The sequence below is a fragment of the Naegleria lovaniensis genome (genome assembly GCF_003324165.1).
Source record: "Naegleria lovaniensis strain ATCC 30569 chromosome Unknown tig040, whole genome shotgun sequence".
In the NCBI taxonomy this organism is placed as follows: Eukaryota; Heterolobosea; class Eutetramitea; order Acrasida; family Naegleriidae; genus Naegleria; species Naegleria lovaniensis.
The window spans coordinates 166,784-185,177 of NW_025407862.1; the positions used below are offsets into that span (position 1 = coordinate 166,784).

The following is an 18,394-nucleotide window of genomic DNA, read 5'->3' on the forward strand; positions in this document are numbered from 1 at the left end:
TAGTCAAAAAACCTTCTGACTATGGCTCAAAAACTCGTACAACAACAATTATTACTTTTCACTAATGCCCTTTTGACGAGCAACCTTCAAAATCAAATTACGAACAAATTGCTTCTCTGAGGCAGCATTTCTCATGATGGCCATCGGATCCGATGATTGCGATCTGAGAATATTGGGACAGAACACGACTGCCAAATTTTCACTCGTCATCATGGTCTTTTTACAATTGGGTAACATGTCCGAGAGGAAATCCAATACAAACGAAAGAATGGCACGATTTCCGTGTGGTAATTGATCCAACACTGCAGCACTCTCTTGTTCACTATTCGCCACAGCAACACAATGTTCATAGAGACGATGAGGAATGAGTGGATCTGCCAACTCACGCAACCACAACTTGAAAAGAGAGGCCAACACGTGCGGATCCTTCTCTCCAATTTCAAAATTACATTTACAGAATTTGTCTTTCAATGCTTCCACTCGAGAGACATCTCCTGGCAATCTGAAAATTCCTTCCACACTTGAAAAGTTCACCTTCTTTAAAGCTTCACTCAAAATGTATAAAATGTAAGGTTTCGATGGGTCGAATTGTGGGAATTTTTCTTTTTGCCATTTCAAATAGTCGACAATGGAAACACCAAAGATTGGTTCTGGTGGATGAGGATTGGACATGTTCTTAATTTCATTATCGGATGGAAGAGTTTTTCTTGGACCAGTGACGCATGATCTTCTCAAATGTTTCTCAGAAAGGAGAGAAAATTGTCGAATGCGTTCGTCTTTACCAAGTTTTGGATGTGTCACAATGGTGTGTTGTAAAAAGTGTAAAACTGCTTCCTGTAAATCATACGAAGTAGGTGGAAATGCTGAGAGCATGAGTCCGAGAAGTTGGAGACCCTTGACAGCACTGTCAGCTTTTGGATTGTTGTTGGTTTGTTTACAGAGATAAATGATAATCTCGTTTCGAATAGGAACATTGAGAAGAGCAATTTGAAGAATTTCTGTGTCAAGAGGAGGAGGAGGAGGAGGAGAAGGGTATTATTGAGATGATCCAATACATTCATTAGGGGTATGGGTATATATATATTGAAAAGTCATGTTTCCAATGGTGTGTGCGTGTGTGTGTGTGAAACATTGTGTTTCAAAAAATATTTTCATCAATTCATTGTGTTTCAAAAATAGTTTAAAATTTTCATGAAATTCGATTTGTCGTGTGTGTGTGTGAAATTTAAAAAAATAAAACTTACCCTTAGAAAGGAAAAAATCATGAACATTGGTTCCACTTTTCACCACTTGTTTCACAGTTGGTGAACACTTATCAAACGCACGATCTCCCATAAACAATTGAACCAATTCGAAACATCTGAGAGCCTTCTCTTGATGTTGCTCCATTTTAATGGGTTGCAACGTTTGATTCAATCGATCCTTTTGGAATTCAATCAATTTTTCTACCTTGACTTGTTTCTTAAAGAGTCCCTTTTTGAATTTTTGGAAATGAGTAGCTCCGTACTTGGACAAGGTATGTTCACCCTGTGTAATTCGTGGCAATGAATCAGATGAAGTGTCTTGAGAATGATCTTCCATTCCAGAACTTGTCAAATGAGTAGATTTTGGTCGTTGAACGTGTGGAGAAGATGATTGATTGACAACATGATTTGGACTTTGATTGGTTTCTGCTTCTCCTCCCAATTTATAATCAGCAATATTTTCAATTGTGGAAGGAGTATGATAATGTGTCACTTTCTTATTCTTATAAGGAGGTTCCCAAGTGGATTTTTGAGATTGTCGATGGAAATAATAAGTTCGTCCAGTATTGGCATCGACTGCAGTTTCCCATCCATCTTCCAATTCTAATGAAGAGACGAGTGATTGTGTGGAAATTTGTGGAGAGGAAACTGATGGAGTGGTGACATTGGATGCATTGTTGGTGTGATTGGTTGAAACACTGCTGTTACTGCTAGTTCCGAGTTGAACATTGCAAGTACTCAATGGTTTCTCAGTTTCATTCTCTTCAGAAAGGTTCTTGATAAGATCAACATTCAACGTTGCTTGTTGTTGACGAGGAGTTTCAATTTCATCATTCTTAATGTCACCTTCTTCTTCTTCCAAATCTTCTTCATCGTCACTATTGTATTGAGATCGAGTGAAAAGTCCAGAACTTGCAGGAACACTTCCAATCACATCCAAATTGGCAACAGTTGAAGGAGAATGGGTCTCAATTTCCTTCTTGACATTAATAGGAATGGCATGTAAATGTGACAACCGACTTTTCAAATTTGAAATGACATTATCTTGAGATAAACTTCGTTGATGTCCAGAAGGAGTTCCATTATTATGACTCGATGGACGTCTTTTTGGTTGTTCTGAATTCAACAAGATCAATGATTCATCTTTATGAGCAGCCGTAGGAGTCTTGGGAGTCATGGAGGTTGGAGTTTTTCCTGTCATTTCAACGACAGGTGAAATTGGTGTTTTTGATGACGACAAATTTTCATGAAGTTTGGTCGAGACATTCAATGTTGTATTCAAATTTGGAGAACTCAAATTCATGGGTAAAGACCATGTCGTTTCTCCAGTCGATTTGTTATGATAGTAATGTCTTTTTGTTTGTGGATCGTAAATGGTCAACCAAACACCATCATCCGATTGAACAATGGCAGCATCGACAATTGGAGTATTGGACGATGTGGTTTGATGAACGTGCACGTGTGTAGGAGTTGGTGTCGATGGGGGTGGTTGTGGTGTTGTTGTTGTCATGACCATTCCATTGTCAATATCATCATGATCATTCTTCTTGGAAGGAGGAGTTGAAGACATTTTTTTTAAAGTGTTGTTTGTGTGTGATGGCGATGGTGTGAAGGGTGTGAAGGGTGTAAAAATTGATTACAAAGTGACGGCCGTTATAATGTTGTTCCTTCTTGTTCCTGTTGGATGGATCGATTTCAATAAAATTGGTTGATGTGTGGTGAAATTATCGAGGAAGAGAGGGATTGTTTCAGAAAGAGTTTTGGAAATTTCTCTTCGTTGTTGTTGTTGTTGAGAGTTCAATAGCAAGTTCAAGGGAAGAGGATGATGAATGTAGAACTAGTATACTGGTTGTTGGTGTGGCTACAGAGAGGAGTGCCTGTTGTGAAGTGAAACGTTTTTTTTCAAATTGAATTGAGCGCCCGTCAGCTGTCATTGAAGTTTGAATTTTTTGTGATTGACAAGATCGCCCTTGCACAATAGAGGGAATGATCAATTAAAAGAAATTGGATTTTTCTTCATCGTCTATTAAGGATCGATACCAGATTTTGAACTGAGCTCAGAGCTTGCGATGGTCCATGGACACTCTTGATTTCCTTCGAAAGGAATTACACATTCCACTTTACACTCATTTGCATTCCAATTCCACAAACTCTTAGAACGCAACAACAATTCCAAACTTCATTCATGAACAACTATTCACAGCTGAAATTTCAAAAACAAAAATAATTTTAAATTATTCCACAATGACGTTGTGAAAATTATTATTTACAAATCCGAATTATGATATTGATTCGTTGTAAAATATTGTTCTCTCGAATTCTCACTACCACTACTACCACCTCTATTTCTCATTCTCGAAATTAAATTCCAAATTCCATGCTTGCACTTTCTCAATTCTTTTCCAATCATTTTCATCAATAAGGAATCGGAATTTTTCAAAATCAAATTCCAAAAACCAACACTCAATGGTAGAGCCAATATCACACTAAACACATACACAATCCATCTCAAAATCATATACGTGGCTGCCGTGTCTCGAAGGAAAGGATTATCCCTCGCACACGAATCACTCATTTGGAAAATCATTTCACTCACCACACACGCCAAAACGAAAAACACAACCGAAAATAAAGCGCGCGTAACGGCTAGATAGAATAACGTATTGTGAAGGCGCGCAGAAAGTCGGTTATTGGCTTTCATTAAAAGTTCCAATTTCTTTTCTTGAGCCTCAATCTCTTGTTGATCGTTGTTGTGTTGGTCCTGATGATGATGAGGATTACTCTCAACGGATTCGATCGAGTCAGAAGGTTCTTGATTAAAATGTCCATATTCCGAAACGGATTGATCATCATTTTCATTCGGATTGGAATCATAAAAGAATTTATAAGTCATGATGGTGAGTACAGATCCGAAAGAAAGAGAAAGAGTTGCTCCGATCATGTCTAGAAAGCCTAATCCAATGATTAAATTTAAAAGGAGTTCGTGTCTGCATTGATCATGTTGTTCATCGGCGTTGGGGGAGTTTAAGCCTCCGACGAGGATTCCGTAGAGACCGATGGGGAGAGAGGTAATGCAATCTAAGAATCCGAGAGCACCAAAAAATCTTTCATCGTGGATTGTTGAAAAATTACATCATGAATATTTACATGTTGACAATTGACAGCCGAACCATGGTTCAATGAATTATTAATTTCGGATCAATTCAAAGAACACACATACATGATTGAAAGCTTTAATTTCAAAGAGGGATTATATTTAATCGAATAGAGCAATTCTGTCAAGAACATTTTTTTTCTCATGCTTTTGCCTTCCGTTCCATAAAAGGATTGAAGTGTGAAAAACAAGTGACCTTATTACAAATCCGAAAGCAAAACCACGAAGACCATCGTCTACAATTTTAAAGCATTTCATCAAAAATATTATTCTTTTTCATAATATTCTCAAATATGTCATCTAATAATCTCATTTGTTCATCTTCAGCTCCAGGTTCAATTAATGGTGATTTGGAATAGAAATTATCAGAATGTGTACTCGTTGGTGTTCCATTAAGATTCGGTGAGGCAGTGATTCCAATATCAAGTCCATTATTATTCATTCCATTCATCATATTTCCATTCAATGATATAATTGGTGATGACACTGATCCATTCATAGTATTTGATGTGTGGATAGAAGGAGAAGAATTGGGAATATGTTTGTTATTACCATTGTTGTGACCACTGGTAGACGTTGAAGAAGTAGCTGAATGATGACGTCCAGACGATGACGACGACGATGGTGTGGCAATATGACCACTTAATTTGCTTGTCATTTTGGGTGTGAAAGGATGGTTGCTCGAGTCATCAAATTCTGGAACTTTTTTCGAAAAGGCAATAATGCTACTGCCTCGTCGTGTGACATGATTACTTGAAAGTGTCACTGAACTTTGATTTTCAATGAGTTGTGGAGCATTTTGTTCTTCCTTCTTGGCTCCGTGTTGTCTCTCGTTGAGATATTGAAGGAGAAATCCAGTCTCTTGTGAAAAATCAAATCCAATGTTTTGCGAATCAGAGTAATAGTACTTTTTCAGAAATGGGTGTGAAAGAAGTGATTCTGTGGTTGGTCGTCCTTTGTTTTTGAGACACTTTTTTAAGAATGCTTTCAGTGAACTGTCACATGAAGAAGGTAAATATTCTACAAGTTGATATCCATATTGTACAATTAACTTTTGAAGAGTAATTTGCTTGCTTGCAGATTGCTGATATGTTTCGAGAAAGTTTGGAATGAGTTCATAGGGATTTTTACCACCGAGATAGAGCTGTAAAACAGTCACTCCAATGCTCCAAATGTCAATGGAATAGTCAATGGTTACATGACTTGCCTTAATGACCTCTGGTGGCAAATAAATAATGGTTCCAAATTCGTGATTGAGTGTAGTGCCTTCTGGATTAGCTTCACCAAAATCTGCTAATTTAATACAATCTGTCGTTTCTATGAGTATATTGTGAGCTGTTGAAGTGTGACAACAATAATGAAAGGAATCAATCAATAACAATCGGTCAATGAAATACTTACGTTTGATGTCACAGTGATAAATATGATTTTTGTGTAAATAGTCTACCGCAGATAATAATTGTCGAGTGTACAATGCAAGTCGATGCATGGTAAGATGTCTATTATGGGCCACTTCGAGATGATTCACTCTGTGAATGGTTTGTGAAAAGATCATTATGGAACCTTTAAAACTGTTCAATAACTTACAGTTCAAATAAATTACCTCCTGGTAAATATTGAATCTTGATATAATATTTTCCATTACCAGACTTGTAATCAAAATATTGTACAATATTTTCATGTTTCACTTTGTCTTTCTTGTATACATCGAGCTCTCTCTTAATCTTGGAGCAATCAATTACTTTTAGTGCAAAGAGAGTCTTGTCATTGTGGTCGATACAAAGCATGACACATCCAAATTGACCTCTTCCCAATTCTCTGATCTGTACACGAGAGTGACAATTATCAACAATTCATTGATGTGCATTATATGAATGAATCATGAATTTCATAATTTCATTATCACACATATTAGAAACTTCCAAAAACATACCTCTGTCCAATCTTCCATTTTGTATTCAAGAGTCACTCTGAAAACTTCTTCTCCACTCTTATACGCATCAGACATCATTTGTCTAAAAAGTTCACTTGTTGTAGCCCATAACACTTTCGAGTTCAAAGTGTATTCAAATCGAATTTCTCTCATGGTCACAATTCTGTTCTTAATGATTTTCTGATTAATGAAATTTCTCAATTCAAACTCAGAAGTTGAGGAGGTATATTTGAATGAATATGTCTGACCATTGTAAACAATCGCTAAAATTTTCTCCTTCTTTTCAAGATAACATTGTCTTGCAAATTCTATGGATTCTGCACTTTTCACACCCTTAACTGTCAATTGATTAATGTCAACATCGTAGCGTTTGATTAAAAATCGAATGGCATCCTTGTTTTCATGTTCTGCAGCTTCTACCAAGTAATTTGTAAAGAAGGTTCTCAACTCGGTGGCTGTGTTCAACATTTCTTGTTCGAATTTATCAATCTTGAATAGTTTCATGTATTCTAGGGCCTGAGCGAAGGCCTCGACCTTTTCTTCGGGTATCGATCGTTGATGTAAAATATCATCGATAATTCTCAATTTTTCAATTCGTTTTGCATTTTCAATAATGGTATCAAATCTCGAAAATTTGTTTAACATTTCAACAATGTTCTTATTTCGTGTTAAATCTCCAGGTAAATGATTCGAAGTGCTTATGGCAAGTTTGTTGGCACCATGAAGGAGTAAAGTTTTAACCACTTTTTCATTATTATTAAGACATGCATAGTGAAGAGGAGTCATGAGTGTGTCCGGATGCGCATAATTCACATCTGCATTCTTCTCAATGAGCAATTCAATACTTTCACTGGGAGCGTCGAGTTGTGTTAAAATGAGCAATGGCGATCGTTCAGCCAATAATTTTCGTTGCAATTCCTTGTTACTCGAATCTGCTTTTGGTTCTTTTGTTTTTGCATTGGCATAATCATCCATATAGTTGGTCGAATGATATCTCAGTAAGAGTGACAAAATTTTGTTTTCAGTATTAATTTGTAATTCTGCTTTTGGATTTTTGCTGGATTTTCCAATCATTTCGCAACATGTGTGTATACATCTCTGTGAATGATGAATGGATGGCATTTGTGTAATTATTTGGAAGGAAATGTAAAATCATCATGAATGCCATTCGCTCCATACTTACCATCTAAAAATTGTTCTAAATTCAGTTTTCTTATTTGCATCATGATACTTACTCCATTCTATATTTCAATGACGTCATGATTGACCAATTTCATGTGGTGTCCCATGATGAATGGAAATGTTAACATGAAACAATAATAATGGTCAATACCAAAAATTCTGTTGTGAACTACTAGTAAAAAACATACCCTGTTGGTATAATTATCTCTCATTCCCATTTCTAATAAATGTTTCAACACTTCATATTGTCGTTCTTTCACAGAAGTATAGAGAGGCGTCTTTTTGTATGAAATTACAACTCAATTGTCACACAACTACTTTCACAATACATACCTCTTCGTCAAAGGTTGTTTTCACTTCCATTTTCACATTGTACTTTTCTAGAAGGGTAATGACATCAATATTTCCACCCTTACAAGCGACATGAATGACATAAAAACAATCTGTCATTTGTCGAATAAATTTGTTTGGATTTGCTCCTTTTTTCAATAAATATTCTACAATGTCTACAGCACCGAGTTGACAAGCAAGTGCTAATGGAGTATAACCCTGTGTGTCATGGCATTCAAGTTCCAATTTCATACGATCGTCACGTTTTCAAAATATTACAACGTTGCATGATGAAATTGTAAAATATTAATTTCATTCCTTGACACGGAAATTCAAACTTACCTCCAGTGACATCATCTTACTCGAATTACTATATACATCTTCAATTTTGTTTTTTCCAATATTCAGAAATTTATCCACCAATTGCAAATCTCGTTTTTCAATGGCATCAAAAATATCAAAATCTCTCGAACCAGAACCTCGTGTTGGTGACGAATCAATGAATGGACTGCTAAAGTTCATGGATATACAAGTTTTTTATAATGATGATGATGAAAATGTGTCTTTTTTTATATAAATCATAAAACGTGTTGGAAGACTTTCAAAATTTCATGAAATTCCAAAAGGCTTTTGATTTTGTTCCGAAATGAGAAGAGTTGAATGATTGCTGCAACAATGACACGAGAATGACGACGATGATGACGTTCGAACTCTTAAACAAATCAAAATCCGAAGAGGCTAATGATGTACAACGTAGAGAGGATCCCGACCCGGAGAGAGTGAGTGAGTGAGCGAGTGATGTTGTTTTGTGTTTTTTTATGTTCTTGTCAAAAAGCGAGTAAGTACGGTGCAAGTTCAGAGAGAGAGCTCTTTGGCTTTTCATCCGTGATCACTGAGAGGGTGCATGATAGGATATATGAGGTCGTGTCTTGTTCGTGTCCATGCATTTGAAAATTCATGAAATTGAGAGTTAAAAAGAGAATACCATTGTTAATCGTTAATATCTATATGACCCATCATTATTTGGAATTGATCATGGACAACTTTAAAACCCCATAAATCATTGCCCAATTTCTGAACAACATCATGGACAACCATTGCTCTCTATAAAATCTTTCAAGATTTCAAATCCTCTCACATTTCCTTTAAAAAAATGTTCCACTTTCTCTACTTTTTAATTTATCTGGGCTGTTTGATTGGAGGTGCATGGTGTGTTTCGGAGGGAGGTGATATCTTGGGTGAAAAGTATGATGCTTCTGTTGTGGGTGGTATTATTTTGTCCGGATTGAATACATTACCTGAAACCATCTTTTTTATATCGGCTCTTTCTTCCAATCAACCAACGTTTGCTATGGGAGCCATCTCGGGTTCAGTGGTAAGTCATGATGACATCATAGTAGTGGTTTGGTCCTCTAATTTTTAGATCATTCCGATGATAATTTTTGAACTCTTTGATGATGAATTAATAATTTGAACTACCACGCGGTATATATATGGAATTATTTTCAATAACGTTCATTTATGAATCATCATTTCAGATTGTGGTTTGTACAGTTGCAGTAGGATTATGTGTGGTCATTGGATCCAACGCTCGGCATAAAGATTCCAACCAAATCACCTTGTTCCCAAAGGTTAAACAACAATCAAGATTTCTCATGTACAGCTTGGTATTTGTGTTGAGTACATTATTATTTGGTTTTCAAATGTTGATTTGGTAGGTTCGTTAACAAGATCTTTGTGCATTCTCATCTTTTGTTTTCCATGTTTTGAAATGGTCATGGAACGAATCATGCAATGAATATGACACGAAATTTATTCCGATTGGATGATTGAAAATACTGTATATTATGAAACACCATTGTACGAACAGTATTGGAGGTGTTCTTGGATTTACATCCTTCATCATGTACACTCTGTTGAGTAAAAAAGATGAAGCACACGGGCATCATGAAGAACATGAAGATGAGGAAGAAGAAGAACAACCAACCTATAAGGGTGTGCTCTATCTTGTCGTTGGAGGAGTATTAATTTATGTCTTTTCAGATCCATTCATTCAAAGTGTTGTCCTTATTGGAAAATCTCTTGGAATTACTCCATTAACTTTGGCCTTCTTCTTTGCTCCAATTGCAAGTGAGGCTCCTGAAATTTTGGAATCTATTTCATTGAGTAGACAAGGAAAATTGCAAAATATTAACATTGCATTCAGTAATTTGGTTGGAGGTACTATTTCCAAGACTACATTGTTGACTGGTGTAAGTTGAATTTTGAAGAAATTTGTGGAATGATGAGTGACACATTTCTTTCTTTATATTGATTTAATATATTTGAAATTTGTTTTACTGCAGATTTTGAGTTTTTATGGCTACAATAGAGAATTTGAATGGCTTTCCCCAGCATATACATTGAGTCTCTTTTTAGTTTTGACATGTGCTGGTGCAGTATCATCCTTTGGTTTTGGTGACAAGTTTAGAGCTATTCATGGATATGCACTTCTCTCGTTGTTCATAATGAGTTGCTTGACACAATTTAGTATTGCATGGTTTTTCGGCTCTGGAAGTGTTCTACAATCTGCAGAGTTGGAATAGGCAAAATTTCAATCCTGATTTTTAAATTTGATAAATTATTTGTTTAATTTCATGAAGTGGGCACTCTCGATAGCAACAAAAAAACGTGCAAATTGTTAATTTATAGCTGTACTTTACAACAACTCGTTTCCATCCGATATGAATGAGTGTTCATTTGTGACACCACATGTTTATTAGAATTTTGTTGAGCTAGTGAAAGTATTGTACAAAAACATAAAAGATGACGATAGTCAGTCTTGACGTTAGCTACACTGTTGTATTTACATTCATACACAACATCTTTAAATTCCAAGGTTAGTTTTAATGCTCTTGAGAACCTCTTCTTGCTTGTTCATCAAGTATGCCTTTGGATTCTTTGCTTTAATTTCAGCAACCTTTGCTCTAATCTTTTCTTCATATTGACCTCTCAACTTGGCAAATTCTTGTCTCAATGAATTGACTTCTTGTTTATGAGTTGCTTCATATTCCTTGACCTTCTCCTTTGCTGCTTCAAAGAGTGGAGTAGCAACGAATTCCTTCAATTCATGTAATTGATCCTTTCTCTCATCGGAAGCTGGCAATTTATCAATGGCAGCATCGAGATCAATTTTGGGTGTAGCGGCTGTAATAAAAGTGGCAGCGAAAATTAAAAGTACGAGAGCTGCTACAACGACGTTTGTTTTCATCATGATGAAATGCGAGTTAGGCTGTTTTTTTAAATTGTTGGTTGACGCTTGTCGCGAGCGAAGAGAGATGTTGAAAATTTTTTTGTAAGTTTTTTTTTGGATTGAGGTTTACAAATAAGAGTTTGCGTTGCCTTTTTGGTTGTTGTGGTGTTTGTAAGGGTGTTTGCTGTATTTGATGCATGCTCCTGTCCACACTTGTTGCATTTAAAAAATGTTATTTGAAAATACTTGACACAAGGAAGAATCTGAAGTTAAACTAGGTTATTGTTTCATTGTTGTTGTTACTACAATTCGAAAGAGATTCAAATTCCAAAAACCAGGAACGATTTTTAAATCTTTCTGAATTATCTTTCACACATTGGAAGTATTTCATGTTGTCATGGACTCGAGACAATTCCACATGTTTTGTTCCGCCCATGGTCCTTTCTTTCAGAACCTTATGAAATCCATTTTGTAACATTTTACATCGTTTCTTCCAAATTGCTCTTCCAATACTCTTAGAATCCATTGGTAAAAGAAAATCAGTGTACGATGTGTGAACCAATCGAGTAGAATGGTCACCCAACGGAAAGAGCATGTAATGAAAAAGAGAAGAAGCTACTTCCTTATTGTTGATATTAAGGCCCATAGGATCTTGTAGAGATCTGGTGTGGCCAACAACCACATAACCCTCTGTATGTGGATCTTTGATCGATGTCATTACGAAAGGAAAGAATCTTGTTTTCACAAACGGAAGTTTAGGATCGAGTGTGCCTGAACCAAATTGTAATGAGAGGGGACTGTGGTTGCTGTGGTTGTGAGCAGTCGTTGGAGTGCTGGTCAACAATTCAGGAGTGTTTGGAAGGACTGGTGAAAGATAATCATCCAAACGTAAATCGTCACCCAAATTAAAATCAACTTCCAAACGACAGTTGACGTCACAATAACATGCCCATACATCCTCTTATTTTAATAGTTTGAAAAAGATCAATCAATCAGTGTTACTATCAATTCTTGTGCTAACAGTGGTATGTCAAATACTTACCGATATTATAGGGTAAATGTAAGACCATCTTAAATAACCTTAAACCTTTCATTTTCTCCTGCCCAATGGTATGGGATGTTTTCGAAAAGAATGTTTGCAATAGATTCGGATGGCTTGAGAAGGACAACTCTTCCCAATCTGGTGTATCTTTAGAGAGCATGTAAGCAAAGTAAATGTCGCGATCGGTAATAAAGGGAGAATGAAAATCATTGTATTTGAATCGAATATCCCAATGGGAACCTTTAGAAATATCCAACGCGATCGATCTCGTAAAATCTTCTCCCTTCTCTTCAAGAAATGTGAACAACTCTTTCGAGCGAGCATAACGTGGAAGTTGATCCATTGATAAATCTAAATTCACTTGAAATTCAATAGAGGTAAACAACAGATCTGGATTCATTCTTTCAAGAATTCTGCATGGGCTGTAAAAGATATTGTCTTCATAATCCACAACTTGATCCTCACTCGATACACCAGAACCAGAGCTTGCACTCGTATGTGAAGACCGAGTGGAAGCTTCACTATTTCGTCTCAATTCTAAAATAGCAGCTGCCACATTGCTGTTTGAAGAGTTTCGTTTTTCTTTGCTGAGCTTGCTTGGAGAGGAAGGCATTATGGACAAGAAGGGACGAATGGCATTCAACAAGCTTGCAATATCAGAAAAAGCATTCACTAAGGGTTCCGAGTGCTTTTTGGAAAGATTCAATTCATACTTGCTGGAGGGTGCAATGAACAAGTCAGAAATTTCATTTAGTTTCTCCCATAGCAGCATGACTCGTTTGAAAATCGTGGCTTCTTCGTCCAAGGTCGTTGTGTGAAGCTTGTTACCCCAAGAACATTGATGAAGTTTTTGAGAAAGGAGACGAAATTTACAAGGATGATGATTCAAGCGCGTGGGGGAAGTTGGAGACGAAGGTGAAGACGGACATGAAGAGTTGCGTCTACTTGAGCTACATGATTCTTCCTCAACTGGGCCACTGAATTGAGATTTCGAGGTTGGAGTAGAGGCTAGTACAGTTGATACAGACACTGTTGAAGTTGTGCTTGAAAACATGCTAGCATCATCGTAGCATGAAGATCGTCGATGCACGAGTGCAGTCATCTCTGCCCTCACTCGTGCATACTCTTGTTTGTATTCATTAAGGGCATTGAGAAAGAGGAGAGGCTCTTCATTATGAACCGATTTGAGATAGTGTTGAAAATGTTCACGAGCAGCCTCACATTGCATCAATTCCTCATACAGCACTCGATAATTCAATGGATTGAATTTTGGTGCAAATGCTTCTTCTCGCTTCTTCTTCTTTAGGAATAATCTTGAGAGGGATGAAGATGCGCGTGGAGAAGAAATTCTTGAAGTTTCCACTTCCAATGTTGTTGTTGTTGGATGAGGAAATACATAAGGAATACTTTCGGATTGAGGAATAATTATCTTCAAATCCTCTTCTTGATGTTGTTGTTCATAATGTTTGGTATCATTTTCCGCAACAACACTTTGAGAGGCTTTAATATCCACTTGATTCTTGTGAAGGTAATCTATATGGACCATGATGGTGTTAGGGTCGAGTTGAGATTTCTCTTCGTGAGGTGGTGGTTGAATCATGATGGAATCGGATGATCAATGATTGGCCAACGTTGATATGAAATATAGCCTTCTGCTTCTTATTCTTATTGTTTTTAAATTCATCAATTACTAGTAATAGTTGAGTGATGGAATCTCTCCAAGTGTGCTCTTTTCGGGATTGAAAACGGTTAAATCTCTTCTTCTTGATGATGGTACAGGTATCATGTATTCAAAATTTTGAGAGCCGAATCCAGCATGTTTGCTGAATCGCTGTACTACATCAAGAGAGATACCCACATGAAATAATAACCATCGAGGAAGGTCAGAAGAGCACCAACCCTAAGAATGGGTGATGATATTCCAAATATTCAAATTTAATATTCTTGAAGATCTCTCTCGACACATTTTTCTTGAATTGGTTCTGAGGATGAACATTGCTTGCTATGAATGTTTTCAAATAGGATTGCATCAAACAGATGGATGAGAAAAGACATGCGAACGAACAAGAATAGTCGATAGCATTCAAAAAAGATGGCTTTCCATATTATGATAGTATTCATGAGAAAACTAGTTGACTTTCCAAAAATCGTCATGAAAATCATTGATCATCACACCTACTAAGCGTACTAACATTCAACGTGATTCAAATATCCGCTGTGTGCGCCAACCTCATCAATTGCCTCTTGACAACTGGAATAGCGCCTTTGGCATTTGACACCTCGCACCTCTTTTTTGCACACCGACTCTCAAAAAAATGTATTCACACACCCAACCTGAATCTTTCTCAATGATTCCTCCTCCCCAACAACAACAGCCTCAGCCGCAACCATTAGTACAAGGTCCTCCCATGCCATCCAATAATTACCATCCAGCTGCTCTCGTTCAACCTCCTCAGTCCATGATTCAACAATCTCCTAATCCAATCATGATGACGAATCCAATGGTGCCTCCATCTCAACCAATGACGATGGTTCAGCAACAGCCCATTCAAGGTGTTGTTCCAATGAATTCTGGAGTTCAGTATCCCATTCAACCTCAACCCAATACTCCAACGTTGACTCCAAGTGAAAGTTTTCGTAAACCTTTACCAAATGTAGTGGTACAAACGCCACCTGTCATGACCACTGGTTCTCCTCAATCAATGATGATGGTTCCACAACAACAACAACCTCCTCTCATGATTCCATCCATGACCACCACTTCGACTCAACCCATGATGATCATGACTTCAAGTTCTACTCTTCCTCCAGGAAAGATCATTTCTGAAACTGACTTGATCCAAGACAGTGTGAAAAACAAGAGATTTGCCGATGGTTCAACCATTCTCATTTGGTTAGGTCAAAAACTCATTGATTTACTCTTCTTCAAAATGGGTGATCTTGTCATGGTCAATCTCGTTCGTCGTCGTGAAATTAAGGAAATGATTCTTGGAAATCGTCGATTGAAATACAAGACGGGAGGAAATTTGAAAATGTTCATGCTCGCTGTCGTGGATAAACTCTTAAATCTCTTTACTTTGAATTTGTGGACCATTTGTGGACAATCTCATGAATTCTTCTTGTCTCAAATTGATGCGAGAATTTATTGGGGAAAACCCATCAAGATTCCTAAAAAGAGAAAGAATTTGGGATCTGATTTGCAAGATCATTTTCTCGTATGGGAACCTGAGTGTGAACGAAATGGTCAAGCAGGTTTGGGCACGATCAAGATTTATAGTGTTTATTTGGGAGTTGTCAATGAATTGATTTATTGTGTGTTGAAATGGGCCAATACTCTGTGTTTTGGTTTGATGCAACCATTCATTGATTCGTGGTATTATCCCAAATACTTTTCCAAGATTCAAATGGGTCCTGGTCGTTTCTGTGTGGTTCATCCTCAAATGATTCCAGCCATTAATGAACATGCCAAGAAGAGCAAGTTGAAGAAACAACCATTGCCTCCGTTTCCGACAGGAGATCAAACGTTTTTTACTCCGTACCCCATGTTTGCATGTCCTCAACATCGAATGGAACACACCTTACAAGAGATGCAATTACGTTTTGATGTGAGTGGAGGAAAATTCTGCAAGTTGCTGACCTATCATTTGACTGAGAGATTATTGGCCGTTGGTACATGTGGATTGTTTGTCTTGTTTGGATTCAATGAATTGTATCAACATTCATTCCGTAACAAGTTTATTAGGTTTGATATAAAGAAATATGAAGGAAATGGTGGACAGAATGTAATGATTCCAATGCAAGTGATGAACCATCATCCTAACAATGGTAGCAGCTTTATGATGACTACTACAACTACTGTGGTTCAACAAGTTTAAATGTACCTTAGGTTTCACAAGATTCAAAAGTGTTGTAAAGAGAGCACATTCATGATAATAAATACTCATCAGCAAACTGTTGTTGGCTGTATTAACAACTCCATGATTTACATATGGGTCAATGAATCTGTTGAATGGAATAAGTTAAGTGTTTTATAATCAGTTCATTACTTGAGAGTGAATTTCTTTCGTTGCTGTTGGGAGAATGCTAATGAATTGTACATGTTCTTAATTTCGGATAATTGTTTTTTCAATTGTTCATTTTCTTCCAGCAATTTGGACTCATTGGAAGAACTTTTTTCATCGTCTTTTGACAATGGTGGTGGTTGAGGAGAACTTTGTCGAATGGAGGGAAGTGTGTCCGTACTCTTGCTGGAGACACTGCTAAGTTTTTCTTTCAAAGTACCAATATAAGTTTCATAGTTGCGCTTTTGAGAGTCAATGATATCAAGGTAAGATTTGATTTCTTCCTCCTTCGCTCTTTTCGAATGCTCGATCGTTTGTTTAAGAGCCTCATTTTCATCTCGTAAAATTGCAATTTCATCTTCTAATTGAGGATTTGTGATCGCTTCGAAAATTGGCTTTTCTCCTTTCATAAATTGATGACATTTTCGTTCGAGCTCTGCATTCGTCATTCGCTCCTTCAGCAGCATTTCATTCGCTTCCAGCAGTTTTTGTTCCAATTCCATAATTTTTTGTTGAGACATTTTCTTCAGCTCTCTCAACTTTTCGACCTCAATGGTGGAAATTGTCAACTTCAATTTTGCTTCTTCATCGCCACTTTTATCGACAATACCTGCCTGTTTAATGTCGGTAGAGGAAAGCAAACTCAACTGCATGGACTCCAGAGCTTTCTTGCTTGTAGTTTGTAGCTCGTTTTTCAAGTATCGAATAATTTCTTCTTTTTGTTCCAATTCTTTGGTCTATTCAAGAGTATATTATCGGATCGGTATTTTCAAATAGCCATCTCCTCTGTATGAAACTGCTAAAATCCAAAAAACTTACCAATTTCTTAATTTCTTGCTCCTGCTGCGGAGAACTAGTTACATTTGTGGTGGATCCGGATTTTGTCAGACCTTTTTTCTTGGCTTGGTCAAGCTCTGCCTTTAACAATGCAATATATTTGTTGTCATTCTCTGTTTTTTCAAGCATTCTCGTTTGTTTTGCCTTCATTTCATTGTACGATTTCTCTAAATTCTTGCATCGAGCAACAGAGGCCTCGAGCTTTCCTTTCACTTGCTTAATCTCTTCATTCTTTTCTGATAATTCCTTCTTCAAATCAAATAATTCTGCTTTGCGCTCCTGTTCCAGTTTCTCAATGGCCTTTCTTTGGCGTTCATCCACTGAAACCGAAGAAAGTGTTGAAATTGTTGACGATGTTTCCATGTTAGGAGATACGGTCGTAGAATTTACAGAGGTACAGCTCGAGTTTGGTTGAGGGCTGTGTGAGAATTGGTCAATCTTTGTTTGTAAATCTTTGACTTTGATTTTGAGCAAATAAATTTGTTGAGCTCTTCCTCTAAAACCTTCACTGTTGTTCAAGAGAGAATCAATCTGTACATCTTCGCCGACTTCTTTCTGTATGAGCGCTCTTAGTTTCATATTTTCTGTTTTATATTTTTCACCTTGCTCTCTTAACATTTTCACCCGTTTTTCATTGGCGATGGCTTTTTCTTTGAATTGGTTCATCATTTTCAATGTCTCGTCGTCACCATCCTCGTCAGTATCTCCGTTAGTTGATGTATTTACACTTGAGGAGGTCTCTTTTACATTTTTAGAGGTAAAATGTCGAATATTATTGTTGTTGGTTACTGGTGTTTTTTGTGACGTGATTGATTGAAGTTTTTGTAGTTGTTGCGTCAAGGCCACCACTCGTGCTTTTTCCTTATTCAATTTCACAATTATATTCTTATTTTTCTTAGCAATTTCGATGAGTTTCTTGTCTCTTAACTCCATCATGTCCTCCGAGTCTTTGTGTCGGTTCAACGAAATGTTAAGTCAACAATCCATAGCACCACAAAAACAAAATCAACTTACCATCCGAAAATAATGTTTCTATATCTCTATTACAGGTTCTCAACTCTTCAACAAGATCTTTAAGCTCTCTAATTTCAACGTCCTTTGCTTCAATTTCCTCAAGAAGAGCTTTGCTCACTTCATCGGGAGTGCAATCTTTTATCTTCGCCTCTAAATTTCGTTTGTTGAACGGAGAACTGTTTGTTCTCTCCTCCATACATGATGCTGGAGGTAAATCCATCTCATTGTCATCATCGGAAGCCAGCTGTCCATTGAGATCTTCCGAAGATGAATTTTTCATTTTAGCGTCCGTCATTTTTTTTCTTGCTCAAAATTTGTAAAATTTTGGCGCACACTTTAGAAACAACAGCGGTTGACCAAATATT

The 18,394-nt window shown here is 36.9% G+C and overlaps 8 protein-coding genes across 8 annotated transcripts; 2 read left to right on the forward strand and 6 right to left on the reverse strand.

Annotated features, from left to right (window-relative positions):
• Positions 1-51: 51 nt before the first annotated feature.
• Positions 52-2,814, reverse strand: C9374_010108 (uncharacterized protein; the record flags this gene model as incomplete). Its single annotated transcript, XM_044685616.1, has 2 exons — positions 52-998; positions 1,245-2,814. 2 exons carry the CDS (start codon positions 2,812-2,814, stop codon positions 52-54), a joined length of 2,517 nt encoding a protein of 838 aa, XP_044544278.1.
• A 696-nt stretch (positions 2,815-3,510) lies between these two features.
• On the reverse strand, positions 3,511-4,532 carry C9374_010109 (uncharacterized protein; the record flags this gene model as incomplete). The annotated part of the gene is made up of 2 exons (XM_044685617.1): positions 3,511-4,348; positions 4,465-4,532. 2 exons carry the CDS (start codon positions 4,530-4,532, stop codon positions 3,511-3,513), a joined length of 906 nt encoding a protein of 301 aa, XP_044544279.1.
• Positions 4,533-4,642: 110 nt separating this feature from the next.
• C9374_010110 (uncharacterized protein) lies at positions 4,643-8,365 on the reverse strand (the record flags this gene model as incomplete). Its single annotated transcript, XM_044685619.1, has 8 exons — positions 4,643-5,733; positions 5,800-5,927; positions 5,986-6,221; positions 6,332-7,429; positions 7,567-7,572; positions 7,702-7,791; positions 7,847-8,062; positions 8,186-8,365. 8 exons carry the CDS (start codon positions 8,363-8,365, stop codon positions 4,643-4,645), a joined length of 3,045 nt encoding a protein of 1,014 aa, XP_044544280.1.
• Positions 8,366-8,996: 631 nt separating this feature from the next.
• C9374_010111 (uncharacterized protein) lies at positions 8,997-10,428 on the forward strand (the record flags this gene model as incomplete). The annotated part of the gene is made up of 4 exons (XM_044685620.1): positions 8,997-9,218; positions 9,382-9,557; positions 9,714-10,095; positions 10,189-10,428. 4 exons carry the CDS (start codon positions 8,997-8,999, stop codon positions 10,426-10,428), a joined length of 1,020 nt encoding a protein of 339 aa, XP_044544281.1.
• A 281-nt stretch (positions 10,429-10,709) lies between these two features.
• C9374_010112 (uncharacterized protein) lies at positions 10,710-11,093 on the reverse strand (the record flags this gene model as incomplete). Its single annotated transcript, XM_044685621.1, has 1 exon — positions 10,710-11,093. The coding sequence occupies one exon, from the start codon at positions 11,091-11,093 to the stop codon at positions 10,710-10,712; it is 384 nt and encodes a 127-aa protein (XP_044544282.1).
• A 256-nt stretch (positions 11,094-11,349) lies between these two features.
• Positions 11,350-13,717, reverse strand: C9374_010113 (uncharacterized protein; the record flags this gene model as incomplete). The annotated part of the gene is made up of 2 exons (XM_044685622.1): positions 11,350-12,035; positions 12,118-13,717. The coding sequence occupies 2 exons, from the start codon at positions 13,715-13,717 to the stop codon at positions 11,350-11,352; spliced, it is 2,286 nt and encodes a 761-aa protein (XP_044544283.1).
• A 715-nt stretch (positions 13,718-14,432) lies between these two features.
• On the forward strand, positions 14,433-15,992 carry C9374_010114 (uncharacterized protein; the record flags this gene model as incomplete). The annotated part of the gene is made up of 1 exon (XM_044685623.1): positions 14,433-15,992. The coding sequence occupies one exon, from the start codon at positions 14,433-14,435 to the stop codon at positions 15,990-15,992; it is 1,560 nt and encodes a 519-aa protein (XP_044544284.1).
• Positions 15,993-16,159: 167 nt separating this feature from the next.
• On the reverse strand, positions 16,160-18,324 carry C9374_010115 (uncharacterized protein; the record flags this gene model as incomplete). The annotated part of the gene is made up of 3 exons (XM_044685624.1): positions 16,160-16,915; positions 16,998-17,962; positions 18,030-18,324. The coding sequence occupies 3 exons, from the start codon at positions 18,322-18,324 to the stop codon at positions 16,160-16,162; spliced, it is 2,016 nt and encodes a 671-aa protein (XP_044544285.1).
• Positions 18,325-18,394: the final 70 nt, after the last annotated feature.